The sequence below is a fragment of the Crocuta crocuta genome, unplaced genomic scaffold (genome assembly GCF_008692635.1).
Source record: "Crocuta crocuta isolate KB4526 unplaced genomic scaffold, BGI_CrCroc_1.0 scaffold70, whole genome shotgun sequence".
NCBI lineage: Eukaryota > Metazoa > Chordata > Mammalia > Carnivora > Hyaenidae > Crocuta > Crocuta crocuta.
In genome coordinates, this window is record NW_027528417.1 from 7,477,941 (window position 1) to 7,500,780 (window position 22,840).

The 22,840-nt window shown below is 47.4% G+C and overlaps 1 protein-coding gene across 2 annotated transcripts in view; it reads right to left on the bottom strand.

The window, feature by feature from the left end:
• BDH1 (3-hydroxybutyrate dehydrogenase 1) overlaps positions 1–22,840 on the bottom strand; it is a 37,152-nt gene that overhangs the window by 5,727 nt on the left and 8,585 nt on the right. For both annotated transcript variants that reach the window (XM_077754346.1, XM_077754347.1), the window contains exons 3-5: positions 17,097–17,169; positions 16,386–16,496; positions 2,316–2,457 (exon numbers count right to left, since the gene is read on the bottom strand). In XM_077754346.1, coding sequence (XP_077610472.1) covers positions 2,316–2,457; positions 16,386–16,496; positions 17,097–17,169 — 326 coding nt within the window. The remainder of the gene's footprint in view (positions 1–2,315; positions 2,458–16,385; positions 16,497–17,096; positions 17,170–22,840) is intronic.

The window sequence follows — 22,840 nt, forward strand, 5'->3', positions numbered from 1 at the left end:
CAGGAAAGGAAGGGAGGTGGAGGGAGAAGTAGGGAAAGAGAGAAAGAGAGACCTGGACAACACATGTCTGACAGATTTATTACTTATTTCCGACCTAAAAATCCAAATCTTTTTCCAGAAAATGCAGTATTGGTTAAGGAAGGTCATGGTGTGGTTTATCAACCCTCACTGAAATGCATCATGTGGAAAAAATGCAGTAGGGGAAAGTTATGCATGGGGGTGATTCTAGGGTCTGCGCTCAATCCAAGGGCAGAGGGGTTGAGTGCCTCCCCTTTGTGGCTCTGGGTCTACCCGGCCTTGCCTGTGAGGCTAGCTGGCCAGACCACTGCTGGGAACTGAAATCGTCCTGCCCTGCGGTGAGGGACAAGGCCCAGGGTCCTGGGCAGCCCCCAGCTCCGGCGCAGCCCCACTCTGTGCTCAGGTCTACAGTGACAATTTCTATCCGCGGGCATTTTAAATCTCCACCAACCCTCGGGCTGCAATGAAGCACCTTTAAGGCTGCAGCTGTTTTCCCCGCCCAGTCGTTCATGAAGGCAGCATCCTGGCAGTGAGGGAAGGGGGGGGCGCTAGGAGGATGTACCACCAGGGAGGGGTGAGGCAGGCTCTACCTCCCGAGCTGGTACTCATCCCGGTGGGACCCATATCCTGCGTCTTCTTAATGGGACAGGAGCCCTGGCTTTGGCTGCTAATTATTAAACAGACGTTCAGTGAGTTAGGGAAGTCACAGGCCTCTCCTCAGAAAGTGGAGGGACCTGGGAATGGCCTGCTTTGGGGTGGGTGCAGCACTGACAAGGTGACACATCAGCGACAGGCTGGCAGCAGCTTCTCTGAGAGCCACACAGCACAGGAGTTGCTGAGGCAGCTGCTGGCTGCTGACGGCATCTCTGCCTGCCTGACAAACGAGCTCAACAGAGCCCAGCACAGGCCCTGTGCCCTTCCCTCCTCTCTACTAGTGCCTGAAGTCACCATTCAGGAGAGCTGCCCCCACCTCATTCTGTGGGAAAGCAGAGAACTGAATGAGGCATACCCTTTCTGCTTGGTCTGCCAGGAAGCTCAAAGGTAAAGGTCTTAGACGAAGCAGGTAGCCCAGAACGCAGCACCATCACGGCCGTGGACTGCATGAATGGTGTCTCCTCCCACCCGGGTCCTTCAAGAGCCGAACTGGGAGGACACCTAAGTCCTTATGTTACAGGGACCTTCTGCCTCCTGTGACCCTGTTAGCTACTGGCCCTCAGACGTTTTGGTCATTCAGCTTCCGGGGCACAGTACCCATCCTCTCTGCCAGCTGCCTCTCCCCTTCTCCGTCCTCGACTGCTTATGTTCCCAGGAGCCCCTCTGTGTACCTCCCCTACTCCAGCCTCACCTCCAACCCTGGACATCTGGGTCTCCACCTGGACATTGCCCCCGGGGCATCCCACGGGCACTCCCCATCCCTCAACCCGCTCCTCCAGTGGGGGAGTGCATCCGTCACCAGGTCCAGCCAGCTGGGCCTTCCCCAATCCGATCCCGCCTTGTTCCCAACACCCACTGCCCTGTTCGGCACTCCTGCACTCATGCTCTCCCTTTAAATCCACCCTCCACACTGCCACCACAGTCCCCGGACTGACCAGGGCATTCCCCTCAGAAAACCCCCTTCAGTGGCTCCCACGGGCCTCAAGAGAGTGACCACGCTCCCTTGCCTGGACCCCAGGCCCTGGACGACCTCCCTCCTCAACCCCATTTGCTGCTCCCGCCTCCACCAGACTTGTTCCCTGACTTGTCCCCCAGCACACGCCGTGTGCTTCCCACCATCGTTCATGCTCTCCCCTCCTCCTCCTCGAACGCCCTCCCTGTGCTCTACCACAACCTGCTTTCAACAACCAGCTCCCCACCCCTTCCGAGACTGGGCTGTGTCCCTCTGTGGTGTGCTGCTCCCTGACAGGGGATGTGCAAATCATCAGGCTTGGCCCCTCAGTAAAGTGTGAGGTCCATGGGAACAGGGGCCGTGTCTTGGCCATGTCTGTGTCCCCAGCACTTGGCCTGGCACCAGGCCCAGAGTGGGCATCTAATGAGCACTGTCTGAACTGACCTGAACTAGCGCTCATCCATTCGTCACTCCTAGAGATTCTTAAACCACCTCTGGCTTTATTTCACATTGCCCTATTGCCGGCGTGTGTTTCATTTAACCCACTTCCTCGTACTGTGCAAGAGGAAGAGCTGAAACAACAGAGAAAGCAGGCTTTTGGCAGGACACCAGCAAACGGGGCGTAGTTTTTAGGAAAGGTGCCCTTGGAACGGCTCGTGCACTAACCCTGCTGCCCCATGGGGCCCCTTACCTTTTTCAGGGTCCTCTAGGCCCGAGCGGACGATCTCCACTGCTTTGTCCACTTCCTCGCTTTTGCAGACATTGAGCTGAACTGTTCTCAGTCGATCGCTCTTCAAGCTGTCCAGCTCCTTGACCCCATCATTTCCTTTGTCCTGGGGAGGAGAGAGGAGCTGCTTCAACAACTTCCTTCCCACTCTGCCTCCAGGATGAGGACCAGGGCCAAGGCCCTGCCAAAGCCTGGGCTTACTAATAACCTCAGGAAGTAGTCTCTGGACACCTACCGGGGCTGCTCAGCCAGCAGGTGGTTCTAGTCAACCCTAGTACTGATGACAAATCAAGTCAAACCCAATGTCCTAGCTCAAGCCCCCAGGGCCTCACTGGCAGGAGTCTTTCTCTAAGCAAAGCTTGCAGACTCAGTACCTGCCAGGGCCAGGCATGTGGGTATCAGACAACGGGGAAGGTAGGGATTCGGGAATGAAGTGTGTGCGTCCCTCTCCACCTCTGACAGCTGCATGCCCGTGGTAATGCATGTAACCCAGAGTGGCCAGATGCTCAGATTTTAAGCCAATAATTAGGATTTCCTAATTTTTTAGTTTGTTTATTTTGAGAGTGAGAGAGCACAAGCGAGGGCATGTGCATGCATGGGGGAGGGGCAGAGAGAAAGGGAGAGAGGATCCCAAGCATGCTCCTCACTGTCAGTGCACAGCCTGACATGGGGCTCAATTCCACAGTCCCACGAACCATGAGCTCATGACCTAGGCCGACACTAAGAGTCAGATGCTTAACCGACTGAGCCACCCAGCTGCCCCAGATTTCCTAATATTTTAAGTGTTGACAACTTACATTAAAAAAAAACAAAACTGTGTAGGCCAAAGCACATCCACAGGCCACATGTGACCAGTGGGCTGCCAGTTTGTCACCTCTGTCCTAAGCCAAGGGTCTGTCACCACCAAGATGGTTAGAGGCCAGAGAGGGCTCTAATTCCAGTTCGGTCACTCCCAGGCTCAGGTGCTCCGGTGCATTCCTTAACAGGTGCCCAGTTTTTCCAGCTTAGAAATAAGGACATTGCCACCTGTCCTGATCTGCTCGGGTTAATGGAATGAGGACATCATCTTTATTAAAAACCTGTTAAGCTATAAAGCGCTATGCAAATCCAGGTATTATTAAACATGAGAAAGCAAACATTTCTTAGGACTCCATCACTTTCTAGCCCTGTGCTAAGAACTGACTGGAGATGCAAAAATAAATAACTCAGCCCTCAAAGAGGTACACTGTATGGAAGGGAGCAGATGCATCAGCAAACAACATGGGCAGTACTTGCTGCATGACACCTTGCAGGAGGTGAGAGGCTGCACAGAAGGTGGGACGAACAGGGAAGGCCTTTCAAGAGCAGTGACAGCTGAGGCCATGAACTAGAGGGGCCCTGGGAATGGGACATTTCAGGCAGAGGAAAGGCATCGGGAAATGGCTGCACATGCGGCTGGGGAGGTGGGCGGGGGTCTTCTTGGGGGCAGTGGTGAGCTGCTGGAGGGTGTGGATAAAAGCAGGCATCATCTACTGAGTGTTTACCGTGCTTCCCACTGTGCTAAGCCCTTGATGTGCATTTCTCATTAGCCCTCACATCATGAGGCAGGTTGTATTACCATATTTCATCTATTCTATAATCCACATTTTCCCACCGTAGGGATGAGCTACAATGATGTGAAAGTCAAACACTGTCAGTTACAGTTTAATTGACAGTGACTTCCTCAGTGGCGCATGGAACGGCAACGCATCCTGTAAGCGGGCTCCAGGAGCTGCCAGCTGTGGACATGAGGGAGATACCCGTACTCCCAGCCAAGGGCTTGCCTCAGCTGCAGGCGGGACTGAAGCAAACAGCCCCGGCAAGGGCAAGGGTAGGAAGCCCAAGGAGGCCAGCATGTAAAAGTTCTCTACAAATTAGGCTGAGCCTCGTCACGTGGTCGGAAGCGGGAGGACTCTAACCCCAGGACCGGACGGGCTGCATCACACAGGTCAGGGGAGAGAAAGGCGCAATGGGCCCAAAGGTGCTGGAGACCGTCACTCCGGAGACAGACTCGGGGAGAACGGACAGCGAGGGAGAGGCTCGTCCCACGCAGCCCACAAAACAGAGGCAGGGCCAGGAAGCCAAATTCAGCCCAAAACGAGGAGTGACTTGCACAGTGTACGGATGGTGTGGACTGCCCAGGAGGAGCGCACACAGCGAGGGTGGAGGTCACGGGGCGGAACGCGGTGCGGAGAAAACCCAGGCAGCAGACAGGAGGTCAGGCTGGTCCCCCCGCTAAGACCCCCTAAACCCCGGAACAGTTAGCCTCTGCAGGGAGCCTCCCCTGAGAGACGAAACATGTGTGGCCCTCCCCAGACAACACAGCAGGGGTTCCATCTACAGGCAGAGCTTCTGCGGCCGTGCCCACACAGGGTCCACCAGCAGAGAACTCCCTGGGAGCGCGCCATCTCCAGGTCCGGAGGTGGGCAGGGCTGGTGCCCAGACACCCCTCTCTTCCGCGGACAGCACACAGGCACCAGAAAACATGTATCTTGGGTTAATGCAGTCTTTGTACTGCACTTCCTCGAATGCCCCTCGGAGCAGAGCCCGAGTGGCCTGAGTGTGTCCACGGGGTGCCGATGCCTACTTCCACCAGGAAAGGCCCCCGAGCATCCTGTCTCCTTCCCGGACTTTAACCCTGCGGCCACCTTTCAGCAGCTCTGGGACCCCACACCAGGCCTCTCTCCGTGAGCCTCTAGCCAGCACTGAGCCAAGGTCTCTGAAGTCCCCAGGGGAGGCTCCTCACCCGTGTCAGGGGGCCCACGTGAACTCAGCCTGGCAGCAGAGCAGCTAAGAGCCTTCCCTCAGAGGAAACCGCAGGAGAACATCACTGCTCACAGCTTCAGGCTCCGCATTCGGGACCCCCGGAGAGAAACCCACCTCCGACCTGCAGCTGACAGGTGTTCCCAGGGGTCCTCATCACCCTGAGGAGCCCCACACCCTGCTCCTGACAGCCACGTCAGCAGGGACACAGACCGTCAGTTTGCCTCCTGCTGTTCGGAGGAAAGTGTCCCGACCACTCTCAGCCCAATGGCTGCAGACCAGGGCCGCCGGTCCCCTTCCAGATCCACCTGTCCTAGTCCAGGGCCACACTGCCTGCGCTGCACCGCCTCCCTGGCTCCAGGGTTTCTGTCCTGTTGCTCAGGGGCAAGCGCTCAGTCCTGCGGTGCTGGTGCCTACGTACCTGCTTTACTGATGAACCCACTTCTTTCACTATCCCTTTATTTATTTACTTTTAACATTTATTTATTTTTGAGACACAGAGAGAGAGAGAACGTGAGCAGGAGAGGAGCAGAGAGAGACACACACAGAATCTGAAGCAGGCTCCGGGCACTGAGCTGTCAGCACAGAGCCCAACACGGGACTTGAACTCACAAACCGTGAGATCATGACCTGATCCACAGTTGGACACTTAACCGACTGAGCCACCCAGGTGTCCCTTTCACTATCCCTTTAAATCTCATCTGTAAGCTCTCTTTTCTACCCCTGGGTGAAATCTCAGGCAATTCTTGTAGCTATTCCACACACTCTCAGATAATAGACAGCCTGTTTGTGTGACTTAGGGCTCCCAGCCTGGCCTGAAGACTCAAACCCTCCGAACTTGTATTCAATTTAAAGCCTGCCCTGACCCAGGCCTGAGGGAGTGTGGGAAGCCCCTGGGATGCCAGGTACGGGTGAAGATAGTCTTTCTCCCTATTTTCTAGTGCCTCCGCACCTGTTCCTTAATCTCTGACCCTTCCAGGGTTGGATCCAGGGGCTGGCAAATTAGGTGGCAAGACTGTAGTCTTCGGAGGCCGGTACTCCTGGGCATCTGCTGTCCGTGCCCTGAGACAGCGGGTGCACGAGAGCTGGCCCTCCCTTCTTGGGGTAATTTGTGGGTTCTGCAGGGACCCCTCCCCTGGACACCTGCGGTGCTGCTGGCTCCTCCAGCCGGGCCTCTTCTCCCTCAGCCTGGGCGTCAGTGAGGCAGCCCTTTGGCTGGGGCCACCATAGGTGCTCCTAGGAGTCTCACTGGATGGGCACCCTTATGATGACTCGGGGGAGCCCTCCCCCTTGTCCACACCGGGTCCAGGCAAGAGTTTCTTTCCAGGCAGTAGGATGGCCCTTTCCTGGTTCAGCTTTCTTTACTCTGCTTCCAGATGAGCCACTCTGGCCTCATTATGGGCCTCTAGACCTGATAAATAATAAGATACCGTTCTATGGCCTCAGGCTCCAGGGCATAAATGGTAAGCTCTCCAGGTAGCTTTTAAGTTTGTTGTTGTTGTTTTTTTAATGTTTATTTTTGAAAGACCGTGAGCCAGGAAGGAGCCGAGAGAAGGGGAGACAGAGGATCCAAAGCAGGCTCTGTGCCCAATGCAGGGCGTGAACTCACGAACCGTGAGACCATGACCTGAGCCAAAGTTGGGCACTCAACTGACTGAGCCACCCAGGCGCCCCACTTCTATGTTTTTATTTTAATTCCAATTAGTTAACATCCAATGTTCTATTAGTTTCAAGTGATTCAAGTGATTAGTTTCAAGTGAATACAGTGATTCACCACTTGCATACATCACCTGCTGCTCGTCACACGTGCCCTCCTTGATCCCCATCACCTGTTTCCCCCATCCCCACCTCTGGTAGCCATCAGTTTGTTCTTCATGGTTGAGAGTCTGTGTCTCCAAGCAGTTTTCTTGGAGTCCACCTCATTTTACTTGAGACCAGAAGGAAAATATCGCAGCACATTAACAACTCTGTCCAACCTCTCAACCTCTTCCACCTCCACATACCACCAGACTGAGGCAGGTGATGGAATAATCCTGGCAGAAAGGTTTCACAGACCCCCGGCGTGTCCTGGTAGGTGATCTAGCAGCTCAAGGCAGGAGTGAGGACACTCAGCATGTTAAATGGAAGCTTCTAACACATGTATTAGAAACACTGAAGAGGAGCAAGTCTGGGGCATTGTAGCAACCACAGGATGAGTAGCAAGAGCAGCTAGCAAGGGAAAGGGAAGAAAAACCAAGAGAGCAGGTGTCCATAAGGCAAGAAACAACGTGTAACAGACAAGAGTGGTTGGTTGGGTCAAAGTTGCTGATGGGTTGAGTATGAGAAGACTGAGAAGTGCCCAGTGGATCCAGCAAAATGGGGGCTACTGGCGTCCTTCATAAAAGCTGTTCAGAGGCATCCAAGGCCCTTCCTGGTCCAGCCCTGCTTTCTTCCCTGCTGTTCTCCTCTCCCTCCATGAGGCTCTGGGCTTCACCTGCCTCAAACTCCTGACAGTGTCTAAGTCTGCTAACTGCATCCATCACAGGGAACTCCTATTTGTCCTTCCAAATGGCAATGAGATGCCACATTGGCCTATCAAGCCTTCTCTTGCACCCAGAGAGAGGCAATCTGTCCCTTCTCTGATACCAGATCCACCCCCCCCAATTCCATTTTCACCTCGCACCCCTTCCCCCGCCCTCCCCCACTGCAGCCAAGGCTTCCTGCTCTTGTCTGACACACACAGGCACACGCCCTGCCTGGGACTTTGGCTTGGCCGTCCTCTCTTCCCCCTGGGATCTGCAAGACTTGCTTCCTTACCCCTGACCTCCTTCCAATGTCACTTTTTTGGTAAGGTCTTTCTTCCCCCTTCAAACTCAACACCCCCTCCACCAAATTCGCCCTCCTTCTTCTTTTCCTGATGTATTTTTCTCCACAGCTTCAACATGCCATAGAAAAGCAATTTTCATATTTGTCTTAGCTATCTCCCTGTGCATCTCTCCTCACATAAGCTCCACAAAGGAGCTTACCCTCCCTGAATTGGTATATGCTGTATCTCAAAAGGAGAATATTGTTAGCTCACGGTAGATAATCAATACTTAGTGGATGAAAGAACAAATAAACAGATTGGCCCAAAGCCCAATCTAAGATGGGTTGGAAAGAAAATGGGAAGTAAATAGGTGAAAATATCTACTATCAACCACCATCTGGGGGTGCAGAGAAATAAGGTAGTAGCTAGCATACACAGGATATGGGGTTGTGTCAGTGTGTGTGTGTGCACGCCCGTGCGTGCCTGCATGCACATGCGCCCAAATGATTCAGGAGAGAGGGAGGAGCTAATGATGTAGGAGAGGAGAGACATCTGCTGGAGCCAAGTCCTTGAGTTGGGCCCATGGACTGAGATAAGAGGATGTGGAGTATTTGGGCACAGACCTCGTCAGAATCCACCACGTGGTTTAACATCCCAGAAGCAGACTGGAAGACTGAGCTCCTGTTTTCAACTCCTACAGCACTTTATCCCTGGTCTCTGGTAGCTCTGACTGCTTTCCACTGTGCATAACTAATTCAAACCCCTAATAGCTTCTGCCTCCTCTAGCTTTTGACCAGACAAGACAGACCATGACATCAAAATAGTCAAAGAAGTAACACCAACAGACATAATCTGGCAGTGACCTTGTCTGGAATTTTGAAGAAAATACCAGTCACTATATCAGAATCACTGCCGTGGGAGTTTAAGGAATAAGAGCGCCCAGTCCAACCCCCTTATTACAAGTAAAGGACTCGGGGAGGGGAAGTGCCTAGTCCCGGGCTTGTGGCTGATACGGGACTAGACTCCAAGGCCCTGACTCTCTCTCAAAAGCTCCTCTTGAGCACTCAGCAGCCTCTGCCCTGCGCCGTGGAGTCAGGGTGCAGGCCCTGTGTCACTGGGCAAGCCACCATAATGGCACAGCTGCATAAGACATGGAGTAGGAACTTCAAAGACACAAAACATTCTGTGGCATCGCAGCTCCTGTCAAGGCCTGTTGAAGCAGGTCCACATTATGCGGAGAACCCCGCTCCAAGTATGCCCCACCCATCGCCCCCACATCCATCCTGAAACAGGTCTTTGCATGCACTGTCACAGCAGCAGGCACTGGTATGGTTTGGGGGGGGGGGGGCAGTGTGGTAGATTTGAATGAAACCTAAACCTGTACACCTTTCTACCCAGTATTTTCACATCTAGAAATTTTTCCTAAGAATGACTAATGAAAAGCATGCAAAGATATGTGTAAGACAATTCACTGGGGCTTTGATTTTAATAGCGAAAGTCACAAATAAGGTGCACACATACATTAACATTAGTTACTCTGGGGCAAGAGACTGATGTAAGAACACTTCACTTTTTTATATCATTCATTTCTGTTTGGTTTGAACCTATTATAAGTATGTATCGCTTTCATAATTCAAAAGAAGGAAAAATTAAAAGGACAAATAAACCCTCTCTGATTTGGAAATATGTTCAAACTGTGGCAATGCAAATTACTGCTATATTTGTGTTTGTTTATATTACTGAAACATTTACATTGGACAGGTATTGTTTTCAAAGATATTAAACCTGCTATAAAAAAATTCCTACTCTGGATTCTTACTGCCTTCAAAATAAAGAAAAGTATCTCATCTACTGAGCACACACAGCAAATTATCCTAAATGCTCATTCTCCCCTTCTTCTATAGTGGTAGAACCCCGAACTTTAAGCAGGGTACATACTGTTTCAGAATATGGACTACATTTCTCAGCCTCCCTAGCAAACAGGTAAGGTCATGTGACTAAGTTCTGGTCAATAATGAGAGTATAGGTTGCTCTATGGCAACTTCTGAGTCACTCATGCCTCTAAAGACCGGGGTAGAACTCACAACAGAAGAAGTGCAAATTAAACCTGTACTGGGATACATTTCTCACCTATGAGATTGGCAAAAATCAACAGCTTAAAGTACAGGGGGTGCCTGGGTGGCTCAGTTGGTTGAGCATCCAATTCTTGATTTTGGCTTAGGCCATGATCTGATTTGAGCCCCGTGTCGGGCTCTGCACTGACAGTGAGGAGCCTGTTCGGGATCCCTCTCTCTCTCTGTCCCTCCCTTGCTTGTGCTCTCTCTCTCACAAAATAAATAAAAGAAATTAAAAAAAGAAAAAGCTTAAAGTACACTGTTCATTAAATTGTGTGGAAACAGATACTCTCATACATACTGGTGGGAATGTAAAATTATACAGCGCCTATGATGACAAATGTAGAGATATCGTTAAAAATGATGACATATTTTATTAACTCTTTTTTTTTTTTAAATGTTTTATTTATTTCTAGGAGAGAGAGAGAGCGTGAGCAGGGGAGGGTCAGAGAGAGAGGGAGTCACAGACTGAAACAGGCTCCAGGCTCTGAGCTGGCAGTCAGCACAGAGCCCGACGCGGGGCTCGAACCCACGAACCGCGAGATCATGACCTAAGCGAAAGTCGGACGCTTAACCAACTAAGCCACCCAGGCGCCCCATATTTTATTAACTCTTGACATAAAGGTAATCTCATTCCTAAGGATTTACCCTGAAGATAAACCTCCAATACAAAAATACACATACACAAAGTTATTTGTTGTGGCATTTTTTGTAATTGCAAAATCTTCTAAATGTTCATATATAGGAAATTGGTGGTGTAAACTAAGGTCCAACCACACAATGCAGTACTACAATGTTGTTAAAATAAAAAGTGAGGAAGAGTTCTATGAACTCACATGGAGTGATTTCTGAGATATTAAAAAGGTTTTTGTTTTTATTTTTTAATGTTTTTTATTTATTTCTGAGAGAGAGAGGCAGCATGAGCAGGGGAGGGTCAGAGAGAGAGGGAGACACAGAATCTGAAGCAGACTCGAGGCTCTGAGCTAGCTGTCAGCACAGAGCCCGATTTGGGGCTCGAACCCACGAATCATGAGATCATGACCTGAGCCAAAGTCTAACGCTTAACCGACTGAGCCACCCAGGTGCCCCAGTTTTTGTTTTTAAAGCTCAAAAAGGTCCATTCAGGTTGCAAACATTTGTGTGGGAAGGGGAAAATGAGAGAATGGGGTGGGAAAGATGTCCTATCTTAGACATCTTAGAAGGGTAACACTACTTTGAATGTACCTTTTAGTATAATTTGACATTAGAGCCTTCCATATTCCAAAATTAAATTACATTAACCAGAATGAAAGGAACAAAATACAAACAAATAAATGAATCAAACTGCATTTAACAGTATAATGACGAAGACAATAAAAACTTAATCCAGGTAACATTCATTCATTCATTTATAGTGAAAAGCCTGATAGTTCCCATTATGACTCTACCATCATTTAGTCTGTGGTTCCTCTGTTTTTGGTCATTTAGGTTATTCCCAAGTTTTTACTATTACAAATAGTACTTTGATTATAGTCTTCATAGATAAATCTTTGGCTATATTTCTGATTGTTTCTGTATTACTGTTTTCTTGGATGCTGTCCAAGTAACTTTTTTTTGGTCCATGTAACTTTTAAACACAGTGCTTTTTGTACCTTCAGTTAATATATAAAAACACTTCAAAGAAATCTTAAGTTCTACTGCAGTAGACCTCCTTTCAGGACAATCTGCTGCAGGAGCAGTTGACAGAAGGTCTCTGGCTGCCTCATCTTCAGATCCGCTGCAACATGAATGTCATGGCCACGGCCGTGCTGGCCTGGGCTGCTCTCAGCCAGTGGCCCAGCATGGCGGGAGTACTGAGCCATTCCTGGTAAACTTTGTTTGGAGACAACTCATCATCCCAAATGAGACTCTGGGATTGGACCACAGTCAGAGACTCTGCCTACTCACGCTCCTTCCTTCCCAACGCTTTTCACTGAATGGCACCTCAGTCTAAAGCATTTTCCTTCCTTTTCTTGCCCTCTTTCCCTTTAGCCATTACAGGCACTTCCCAAATCAACCTCTTAGCACACCTGATTTTATGTTGGCACCTGCTCTTGGAAGAACCGAGCTGACACAACTTAGTAGGTTTGTGTTTCTAATGGTATGAATGTAATAATTCTGAAGCAATTGTGTGTGTATTATAGGATAAACCAAATGAGTAAATATATTGATATAGTTGGGCATCAAGACTCTAACTGAGGGAAAAGGAAAACAGAAATATGGAGGCACCTGGGTAGCTCAGTTGGTTAAACAGCCAACTTTGCCTCAGATCATGATCTCACACTCCAGGAGCTTGAGCCCTGCATGGGGCTCTGTGCTGACAGCTAGGAGCCTGGAGCCTGCTTCAGATACTGTGTCTCCCTCTCTCTCTGCCCCTCCCCTGTCTGCCCCTGCTCTGTCTTTCTCTCTCTCTCAAAAATAAACTCTTGGGGCGCCTGGGTGGCTTAGTCGGTTAAGCGTCCGACTTTCGCCTAGGTCATGATCTCACAGTTCGTGGGTTCGAGCCCTGCGTCAGGCTCTGTGCTGACTGCCAGCTCAGAGCCTGGAGCCTGTGTCAGAGTCTGTGTCTCCCTCTCTCTTTGACCCTTCCCTGCTCACGCTGTCTCTCTCTCTCACCTAGAAATAAATAAAAAACATTAAAAAAAATAAAGTCTTAAAAAATAAAAAAAAATATGAAATGAGGGAAGCAGGGAGGAATGATGTGCTGAACTGGAATAGAAGGTCAGTATAGCCTCATGAATTACATGTGGATGAATGTGTGTGTGTGTGTGTGTGTGAGAGAGAGAGAGAGAGAGAGAGAGAGAGATTTACAGGAAATGTCAATAGGAGATAGTTATAAATATATACAGTGTGTGCATGTGTGTGTATATGAGTGTGTGACTATTTCTACATCTTTTAGCTCTGTCCACTGAGAGAGACAAAGAGCACAGATGTTGGGTTCTAAATTCTGTTAAAAGGAATCTGGTAAAAACATATCTGCACAGATAGATATATATGAATGTTTATAGCTGCATAATTCATAATGGCCAAGAATCCAAACATCTCACCCAAATATCCATCAACTAGTGAATTGTTTTAAATGTACTACATCCATATAATAGAATACTGTCCAGCAATAAGAAGTAAACTACTGATACATTCTACAACGTGAAGAACCTCAAAAACATTATGCTGAGTCAAAGAAGCCTGGCATAAAAGCCTATGCACTGTATAATTCCATACATGAGCAGACCAGAAAAGGCAAATCTAAAAGAGACAGAAATCAGTCCTATCTAGAACTAGAGACAGTTGTGGGAATTAAGTGACAATGGACAAGAGGGAAATTTCTGAGTGACGGAAACGTTCTACAAGTGGATCGTGATGAGGCTGCACAACTCTGTAAATTGGGAGAACTGGCCCTGATTACTTTTGCAGCCTCATGTCCCAATGTTCCCTTAATACGCCCCCAAATTCCACTTGAGGAATTTTAAAGGATCCTCAGTTTCTATCTGGAACAGCGTTATCCAGTCTCCATAGCCCGGAGCAAATGTCACCTCCACTGTCATGCCAGAATCAATCCCTTCCTTCTATGCACTCTCATGAAACACTCTTTGCACAACTCTGAGAACGCTCCTTGCTCTAACTCTTCCAGCTGTGTCTGTGCATGGCTGTTCCCCCAGCACTGGACAGTGAGCTCCTCAGACCCAGGGACCAGGTCATATTCCTCTAGAGCACCTATCAAGGCATCAGGCACATCATGGGCATTTGGCAAATGAATGAATAAATGAGTGAATGAACAAAACTATGAAGAACAAGGGAGTCTGAAGTGAATAGAAAAGGTATGGGCTGTTTTAAGCAACAGATGAACCAGCTGTTAGGAAAGCAATTAAAAAACAACTACAAACTCTGGCCCAAGTCCTGGGTGGTTCTGGTATGAAATACCTCAGCTTGAAGGATTCTGGGAAGATGGCAGAGTAGGAAGCACCAGGAATCTCCACCCCACCTCACCCCCAGACAAGTGTACTGGCAGAATCTGTCTGATATAACTATTTTGGAACTCTGGAGTTTGTTGAAGAAATGAAAGGCGTCCAAAACAGAAAGGAAGAAATAAAACTATGTTGTTAGATAATATGATCTTATACGGAGAACACCCTATAGGTTCCCTGAAGAACTTATTGGAACTAATAAATGAATTCAGCAAAGTAGCAGGATACAAAGTCAACACACAAAAGTTAGTTGCATTTCTGTACACAAACAACAGACAATCTGAAAAGGAAATCATAAAAAACAATTCCATTTACAACAGCATCAAAAAGAATAACAACATACTTAGGAGTTAACTTAACCAAGGAGGTGAGAGATTTGTATAATGAAAACTGTGAAACACTTCCGAAAGAAACTAAAGAAGGGATACCCAAATGGAAACACATCCCGCATTCATGGATCAGAAGACTTCATATTGTTAAATTGTAGATACTACTGAAAGCAACCTACAGATTTAATCCAATGCCTGTAAAAATCTTAATGATTCCTTTTTTTTTGCAGAAAAACACAACTTAAAATTCACATGAAGTCTCAAGGGACCCCAAGGAGCTAAAACCATCTTGATGATACAGACTTATTAATGTCAAAACTTACTACAAAGCTACACTAGTCCAAACAGTCTAGCACTGGCATAAAGACAGACACGTGAAACCACGGAATAGAAGAAAAAGCCCAGAAATAAACCTTCACATATATGGTCAAATGATGTTTGCAAGGCTGCCACGACCATTCAACAAAATAAAGAACAGTGTTTTCAACAAATAGTGCTGGAAAACTGGAAGTGCACATCCAAGAGAAAGAAGTTGGATCTTTATCCAATACCAAATAAAAAAAATAATTCAAAATGGATCAAAGGTCTAAATGTAAGACCTCCCCACCAAAGTAAAAGGCTTTGAGGAAAACAGGAAAAGGAATCACAACTTTGGATTTGGCTAAGATTTCTTGGATATGACATCAAAGGCACAGGTAACAAAAGAAAAAATTGGCAAATTGACTTCAGAAAAGTTTTTTATTCTTGTATATTAAGAGACACTACCCATGGAGTAAAAAAGCAACTCACAGAATGGGAGCAATTTTTGCAAATTATTTATTATGATAAAGAATTAATATCTAGAATTTTTAAGTCCTAAAATTCAACAACAACAAAAAACAAATGACCCAGTATAAAACTGGACAAAGGACTTGAATAGACATTTCTCCAAAGAAGATAAATGAATGGCCAATAAGCACATGAAAAGGTGCTCAACGTCACCAATCATCAGGGAAATGAAAATCAAAACTACAGTGAAATACCACCTTACAAGCATTAAGGGGGCTACTATAAAACATCAACAACAGAAGACAAATATTGGCGAGGCTTGTGGAAAAACTGGAACCCTTGTACACCATTGGTGACAATGTAAAATAGTGTGCAGCCAACTGTGGAAAACAGTTAGTTTAAAATAAAACTACCTCAAATAAAAATAGAACCACCCTATGGGGCGCTTGTGTGGCTCCGTCAGTTAAGCATCAGACTTTGGCTCAGGTCATGATCTCATGGTCCTTGAGTTTGTCTGCTTTCAGCTCACAGCCCAGTGTGGATCCTCTCTCTCTCTCTCTCTCCTCTCTCTGGCCCTCCCCTGCTCTCTCTCTCTCTCTCAAAAATCAATAAACATTTAAAAAGAAATAGAACTAGCATATGATCTAGCGATTCTACTTCTGGGTATACACCAAAAAGCATTGAAAGCAGGGTCTCGGAGAGACATCTGCACACCCATGTTCATAGCAGCACGGTTCGCAATAGCTAAAACTTGGAAGCAACACAAGCGTCCAATGACAGATGAATGGATAAGCGAAACGTGACCTATACATACGATGGAATCTTATTCGGCCTTAAAAAGGAAAGATATTCTGTAATATGCTACAATGTGGACAAACATTGAGGACATTATGCCAGGTGAAATAAGCCAACTGCCAAAAGACAAATACTGTAAAAGTCCACTGATAGGAGGTACTTAGAGTAGCCAAATTAATAAAGACAGAAATTGTAATGATGATTGCCAAGGGGTGAAGGGAGGGGGAAATGGACAGTTACTGTGATTGGGTACATTGTGTATAGAGTTACAGTTTTTACAAGATGAAAAGTGTTATGGGAATGGATGGGGGTAATGTCTGTACAACAATGGGAGTATATTCAATACCAATGAAGAGTACACTTAGAAATGGTTAAGACGGTAAATTTTATGTTATGCATATTTTACTACAATTTTTTAAGCCCTACAAAACAGTAACTGTGTGTAAAGGACAATGTGACAAAGATGACCCATCTCTTACCTTCATCAAGCAGCCAGCAAACACAAGGAAGCCTTTTGAATGCAGATGCTTGGCCAAGGAGAACCCAAATCCCGAGTCACAGCCTGTGACCAGGACAGCTTTGCTGCCAACCTGTTTTAGAAGGTCATACCTCACATTAGGAACCCAAGATCCTACGAGCCTACTGACCAAATCTCCTCTGGGCAGTAACGATTAGTGCTTCCCGAGTGGGCCAGTCTTGGCTATCTAGAGAAGCACCATGGTAGAGTGGGAAATGCCTGGACTCAGAATCAGACCAGGTACTAACCTTTCTGGCATCAGTTTCCTCACCCATAACCCCCATCATCCCCATCCCCATCATTACGGTACATGCATCATTGCTTACCATAGGCAAGGCACTCTGCACACATTTTTCTTATTTAATCCTCACGGTAACTCCATACAGTAAGTAGGATTACTATACCATGTTGCAAATGAGGAAACAGATATTTTCTAAATGCCCAAGGTAGTTAGTGGCAGAGTGAGAACTGAAACCAGGAATGAGAGATTCCAGAGTCTAAACTCAACCCCTAACTGCCTTTGATGGGGGTAAAGGGGGCAGTTAAGAGAGTGAGAAAGTGGCTCCAGCTGTCTCAGGAACAGACGCCCTGCTCTGAGGGTGGCCCGGGGCTGGGGGGCCCAAAGGGAAGGGCTCTGACCTCCTGGCTGGTTTTCAGCTGGGCTGCCACTCACCGGGTTCACCTTGTCGGAGTAAGTGCGCCGGCTGACAGGGACAGGAGAGGCGGAGTAAAGCAGCAGCATGCGTCTGCAGGAGAGAAGGAAGCCATGAGTAAAGGCTGTGGTCATACCTGGACCTGTTCCCGGGGCAGAAGCAACTCAGAGGACCCTCAGGTACCAGTGAGCACCCCACTGCTCACCAACCCCAGCCCCTGAGGACAATCTGCTGGCAGAGTGAGGAAGAGGACCTCTATCCTCCAGGGTTGCTAGGCTGGGACAAAGTAAGCCAGCAGTTGCGGTAGCCATTTTTGCCACGTGTAAGGAGTGGAATCATCCATCCAGTGATACAGCTTGGCCCACAAAGCCTTCTGCAAACTCAGGGTCTTAACCCTTAGGTTTTATGCTGCTTCCTTCCTGATAGCTACTTTTCAATTAAACTTTTATTTTTGAAATAATTGTAGATTCACAGGCAGTTAAGAAATAACGCAGAGATGCCCTGTAACCCTTTACTCAATTTCCCCCAATGGTAACATTTTGCAAAACTATAGCACAGTATCACAATCAGGATATTGACAGACAGGGAAAATACAGAACATTTCCATCACCACAAGGATCCCTCATGTTACCCTTTTATAGCCACACCCACTTCTCGCCCACCTCATACCCTCTTTAACCACTAATCTGTTCTCTATCTGTATAATTTTATCATTTCAAGAATATTATAGGGGCGCCTGGGTGGCTCAGTGGGTTAAGCGTCCAACTTCGACTCAGGTCATGATCTCATGGTTCGTGAGTTTGAGCCCCGTGTCAGGCTCTGTGCTGACAGCTCAGAGCCTGGAGCCTGCTGCAGATTCTGTCTCCCTCCCTCTCTGACCCTCCCCTGTTCATGCTCTCTCTCCCTTTCTCAGAAATAAATAAAACATTAAAAGAAAGAATATTATATAAATGGAGTCACATAGCATATAAACTTTTGGGACTGCTTTTTTCACTCAACATAATTCACTGGAGATTCATCCAGATTGTTGCATGTATCAATAATCTGTTCTTTTTTTATGGCTACATTGTTGGCATGGGTATACCACAGTTTGTTTAACCAGTCAACTATTTTTGTGTTTTTGATTTTTTAAGTAGGCTCCACACCCAATGTGGGGCTGGAAATCACGACCCTGAGATCAAGAGTTGTATGCTCTACCCACTGAGCTAGCTAAGTGCCCCTGACGGTTCAACTATTAAAGAGCATCCGGGCTGTTTCCATTTTGGGTTATCACAAATAAAGCTGCTATGAACATTCCTGTACAAGTTTTTGTCCAAATCTGTTTTTCTCTTGGGTAACTGCCCAGGAGAGTAATTGCTGGGTCATGTGGTAGTTGCATGTTTAGTTTTTAAGAAACCTTCAAACTGTTTTGCAGAGTGGCTGAAGCATTCTACATTCTCAGCAGCAATGGATGAAGCAATCTAGTTTCTCCATATCCTCACCAGCATTTGGTGGTGTCACCATTTATTATTTTAGCCATGCTGATGACTGGGTAAAGATAATCTCACTGTGGTTCTAATTTGCATTTCTCAAATGGCTAATGATGTTGAACATCTTTTCATATACTTATTTGCCATCTGTATATGTTCTTTGGTAAGATGTCTCTTCATCTTTTGTCTATATATTTTTTTAAGATTTTATTTTATTTATTTTTTTATTAAAATTTTTAATGTTTATTTTTGTTTTTTAAATATTTTTATTTATTTCTAGGAGAGAGAGANTGTTTATTTTTGAGAGTCAGAGAGTGAGAGTACAAGCTGGGGGAGGGGGTGGAGGGCAGGGAGAGAGAGAGAGAGAGAGAGGGGGAGACAAGGAATCTGAAACAGGCTCCAGGCTCTGAGCTGTCAGCACAGAGCCCGACGTGGGGCTCAAACCCACGAACTGTGAAATCATGACCTGAGCTGAGATCGGTGTTTAACCGACTGAACCACCCAGGCACCCCAAGATTTTATTTTTAAGTTACCTCCACACCCAACATGGGGCTTGAACTCACAACCTCGAGATCAAGAGTCACATGCTCCTCTGATTCAGCTAGCCACCTGCCCCTCACTACTGAGTTTTGAGAGTTTGTTACATGTTTTTCTTGTTCTCTCCATCTTCTAGAGTCTTGTTACGCTTGTTTTACATAATACCGGGGGGTTTTAGTTGTACCCTTTGGGAGCAATAGAGAAAAAGCACATCTACTCCATCTTTCCAGTAGGAGAAGTGCAGTTCGTTTTTAAATGAATATTAAAGCAGAAATGATAAATGGAGGTGTTAGAGGCAGGTGAGCAGCTAGTAACAGAGGAGAGGAGGTAGGATATGGACTTGTACTACTTTCTACCATTTGAATTGTGTACTCTGTGAATATACTATCTATTAGAAACCTAAAGTTTTTGAAATATGTATAAGTATGTGTTACCCAACATCCTGAAAGAACAATGGGTTCACTAGACAGAAACAAGGGTCCAGTAGAAAAACCTTCCAAAGTAAACTGTTGTCCTTTTGAATCCTCACAGAAGAGTCTCTTTGGATTTTAAGTCCCAGTACATGGTGGTCTCATGAGCAGAATCAACAAAGCTAGTTACATGATTTTACCCAAAGAGAATCATTGTTTGTTCATGACACCAGGGGTTAATCTGCGAAAAGAACAAGGTGTCCTTCTGGACCAATTATATGTGTCGTCCCCCCTCCCCCCCGGCCCCCCCGCTGTGAGTCTCTTTGTCCTACTTGATATTTTATTTATTTATTTTTTTTAAATTTTTTAAAATTTATTTCTAGGAGAGAGAGGAGACAGCGTGAGCAGGGGAGGGTCAGAGAGAGAGGGAGACACAGACTCTGAAATAGGCTCCAGGCTCCGAGCTGGCAGTCAGCACAGAGCCCGACGCGGGGCTCGAACCCACGAACCGCGAGATCGTGACCTAAGCGAAAGTCGGATGCTTAACCGACTAAGCCACCCAGGCACCCCTGTCCTACTTGATATTTTAAAAAGTAACAGAAAGGTCACAGCAAGGGAAAGGACTTATTTCAAACTGACTTGCTGCCAGATTTCTTCTCCTCTACTTCCCCATTCTCAAATATATTCGGACCCAAACTTGACGACCTCTGGGTGTACTATAGCAGGCTCTAGTGCTCAGACCCAGCTGTCGGCGGCGTAGTTCTTCCTCTCTAGAGAGCACAGGGCTCCATCCCTGCACGCTCATCTTCCAAGAGGCAGAATCTTGACAAGGTGGGTGAGTGGGGCCAAGATTAGCATGCATGAGGGGACCCTCCTGGGGACTGTCGGGCTTCTCGGCCTTTCCCCCTTGGCCATTGCTGGGATTGCCTCAGCCTGTTCCTGTTCTCTTCTCTCCCTGGGAGGCTCTTGCAGCTGCTGCAGGATCCCTAGCTTGGGGCTACTTCTCAATTTGAAGGTCCCTGGGCCTGGAAAGTCCTTAGCACCTCAATCCTCTCACTTTAGTTGACCAGCACCTGGGGAGCTTGTTAAAATGCAGATTCCCAGGTCCCTCCCATTGATCTTCTGACTCCGCAGGATGGGATGGCAGCACACTGCGGGTCATCCAAATCCCTTACTCCAACAGCTATGCCAGCCTCACAGGCAGTACAAGTTAGACTTGGGACAGTCGGTAAACTTTCTGAGGGGTAGAATCCCAGAGAGGTAGCAGCCAAATTCAGAGGAGAGCCAGCTGGCTGCTGTCCTAACCTACAAGTGCAATTAGATGGGGCAGAGAAGGTGCAATCTGGCACGTCCCCCAAGGGCCTGGGGGAGAGCTCCCTGGCCTCCAAAGCGCTGTCATCCGGGAACTTGCCTGGCCACATTTGAGATGCCACCCCATGCTGGCCAGGGCATTCATCCTGGCTTCTTTTCCATCTTACCAGTCTGTGCCTCTATCTCTTATTCCTCCATCACGAATCAGCCACAATGACCAGTAACCCAGCTTTCTGCTGAGAGGAGTCATGACGAAGTGATTTGACAGGCTGACTACAACAAGATGGAGTCCAGGAGAGACAAATGTCAGTGACACAGTGCAGCTTGGGAGAAATATGGCCTCACACAGCAGCATCTGGGAAAACAAGCTAGTCTGCTCAACCATGAGTCGCGAGTGGTGTGACTGCCAAAAGGATCTAACATGAGCCAAGGCTGGAAAGGATAAAGAAGACTTCTCCACTCTGCCAGGTCAGGCTATCCCGGCGTAACAGATGTCATGCCCAGGCAGGTAGAGCTGAGCACCGGCGTTCAGCCAGCTGGTGTGTAACCAGGATCCAGGAGGTAGTGTCTGGGAGGTGAGGAATCCATCAGTAAGCCACCTCTCCTGGGGCAGGGCAGAGCCTTTTACCAAAGTCAGAAATGGAAAATCTGGAGCTGTGCGGGGCCAGTTAGCAGGGCAGGTCATCAGGCCAGTGTCCTTCAAGAGAGCCAGGCTCCATTCTCTCTTCAATGGGATGCTGCCTTTGTGGGAAGGGCCATTTTATATTCCTCCTCCTCCTCCTCCTCCTCCTCCTCTTTTTTAGAAAGAGCACATGCAGGGGAAGGGGCAGAGGGAGAAAGAGAGGCTCTTAAGCAGGCTCCACGCTCGGTGTGAAGCACAATGCGGGGTTCAATCTTACGATCCTGGGATCATGACCTGAGCCGAAATCAAGAGTCAGATGCTCAGCCAACTAAGCCACCCAGATGCCCCTATTCTCTTCTTATATGATGTCTTCTGCTAGTTGAAGCCCATCTCCAACCAAGCTCCTGCAGCCCATGGAAATGCCTTTAAGCAAATGGTGCTAAAAGCCTAAATGCATGTTCTTCTAGACAGACATATTTATCAGGATAGAAAATATCCATCCATTTCCTAGCTGCTGAGACTTTGAATTTCACCTGATACTTAATTTCTCTCCTCTCAATTATAAAGGAACAGAAAGTGAATTATTTTTTGCCTCGCTCTGTGTTACAAAAGACAAAAATGAGATAACAGAGCACTCTGAACCCCTTGGAAAAGGCAATTCCAGAAGTTCTCAAAGAACTGCTTGTTTAATTTGTACTTAATACTTTCTCTAAATCACACAAAAGTTCGGTGAAGCCTCAGGACATTTTAGTTAACTGGTTTCATGTGTAAGATTTAAAAAGAGCAGTTATCCAGATGATCAAAGTACCACACCAACATTCTGTATCCTGATGTGATGCTCCGAGAGAGGGATCACCTCACTTAGGTAGGACTCTTCCAGACAGACACATCTGAGTGTAAACCTGACGAAACTCACACAAACCCAAACTGACAGGCATTCTTCCAAAGTGTCAAGGTCATGAACAACAAGGACTCCAGTAGGAAGAGACTGAGGAGGCGTGACAACTAGATGCGCTGTGGGACCCTGGTTTGTACCCGGAACCACGGAAAGGTCCATCTGTAGGCTATCTGGCGAAATCTGAATCCGGTCGTCATATCACATTGGTGGCAATTTCCGGGTTTTGCTGATTGCACAACACAGAGGACGTTAGGTGAAAGACATGGGAGCCCTCTGTACTAATTTTGCAACTTTTGTATAAGGGTAGTTATTTCCAAATAAAAAGTTGAAGAAAATAAAGGAGTGATGAAAGATATTCTTCTGTGCCCTGTGAAAGTCTCTGTCTGCTGCAGACACCTTGGAATTTCCTTTGCTGGAAGACAGCAGGTGCTGGCAGCCATCTTTGAGGGTCAGGCCTTACCACCGCCTGCACCATCCGTGTGTGAAGAGCTGTTTCACCCAGAAGGTGTGACCTTCG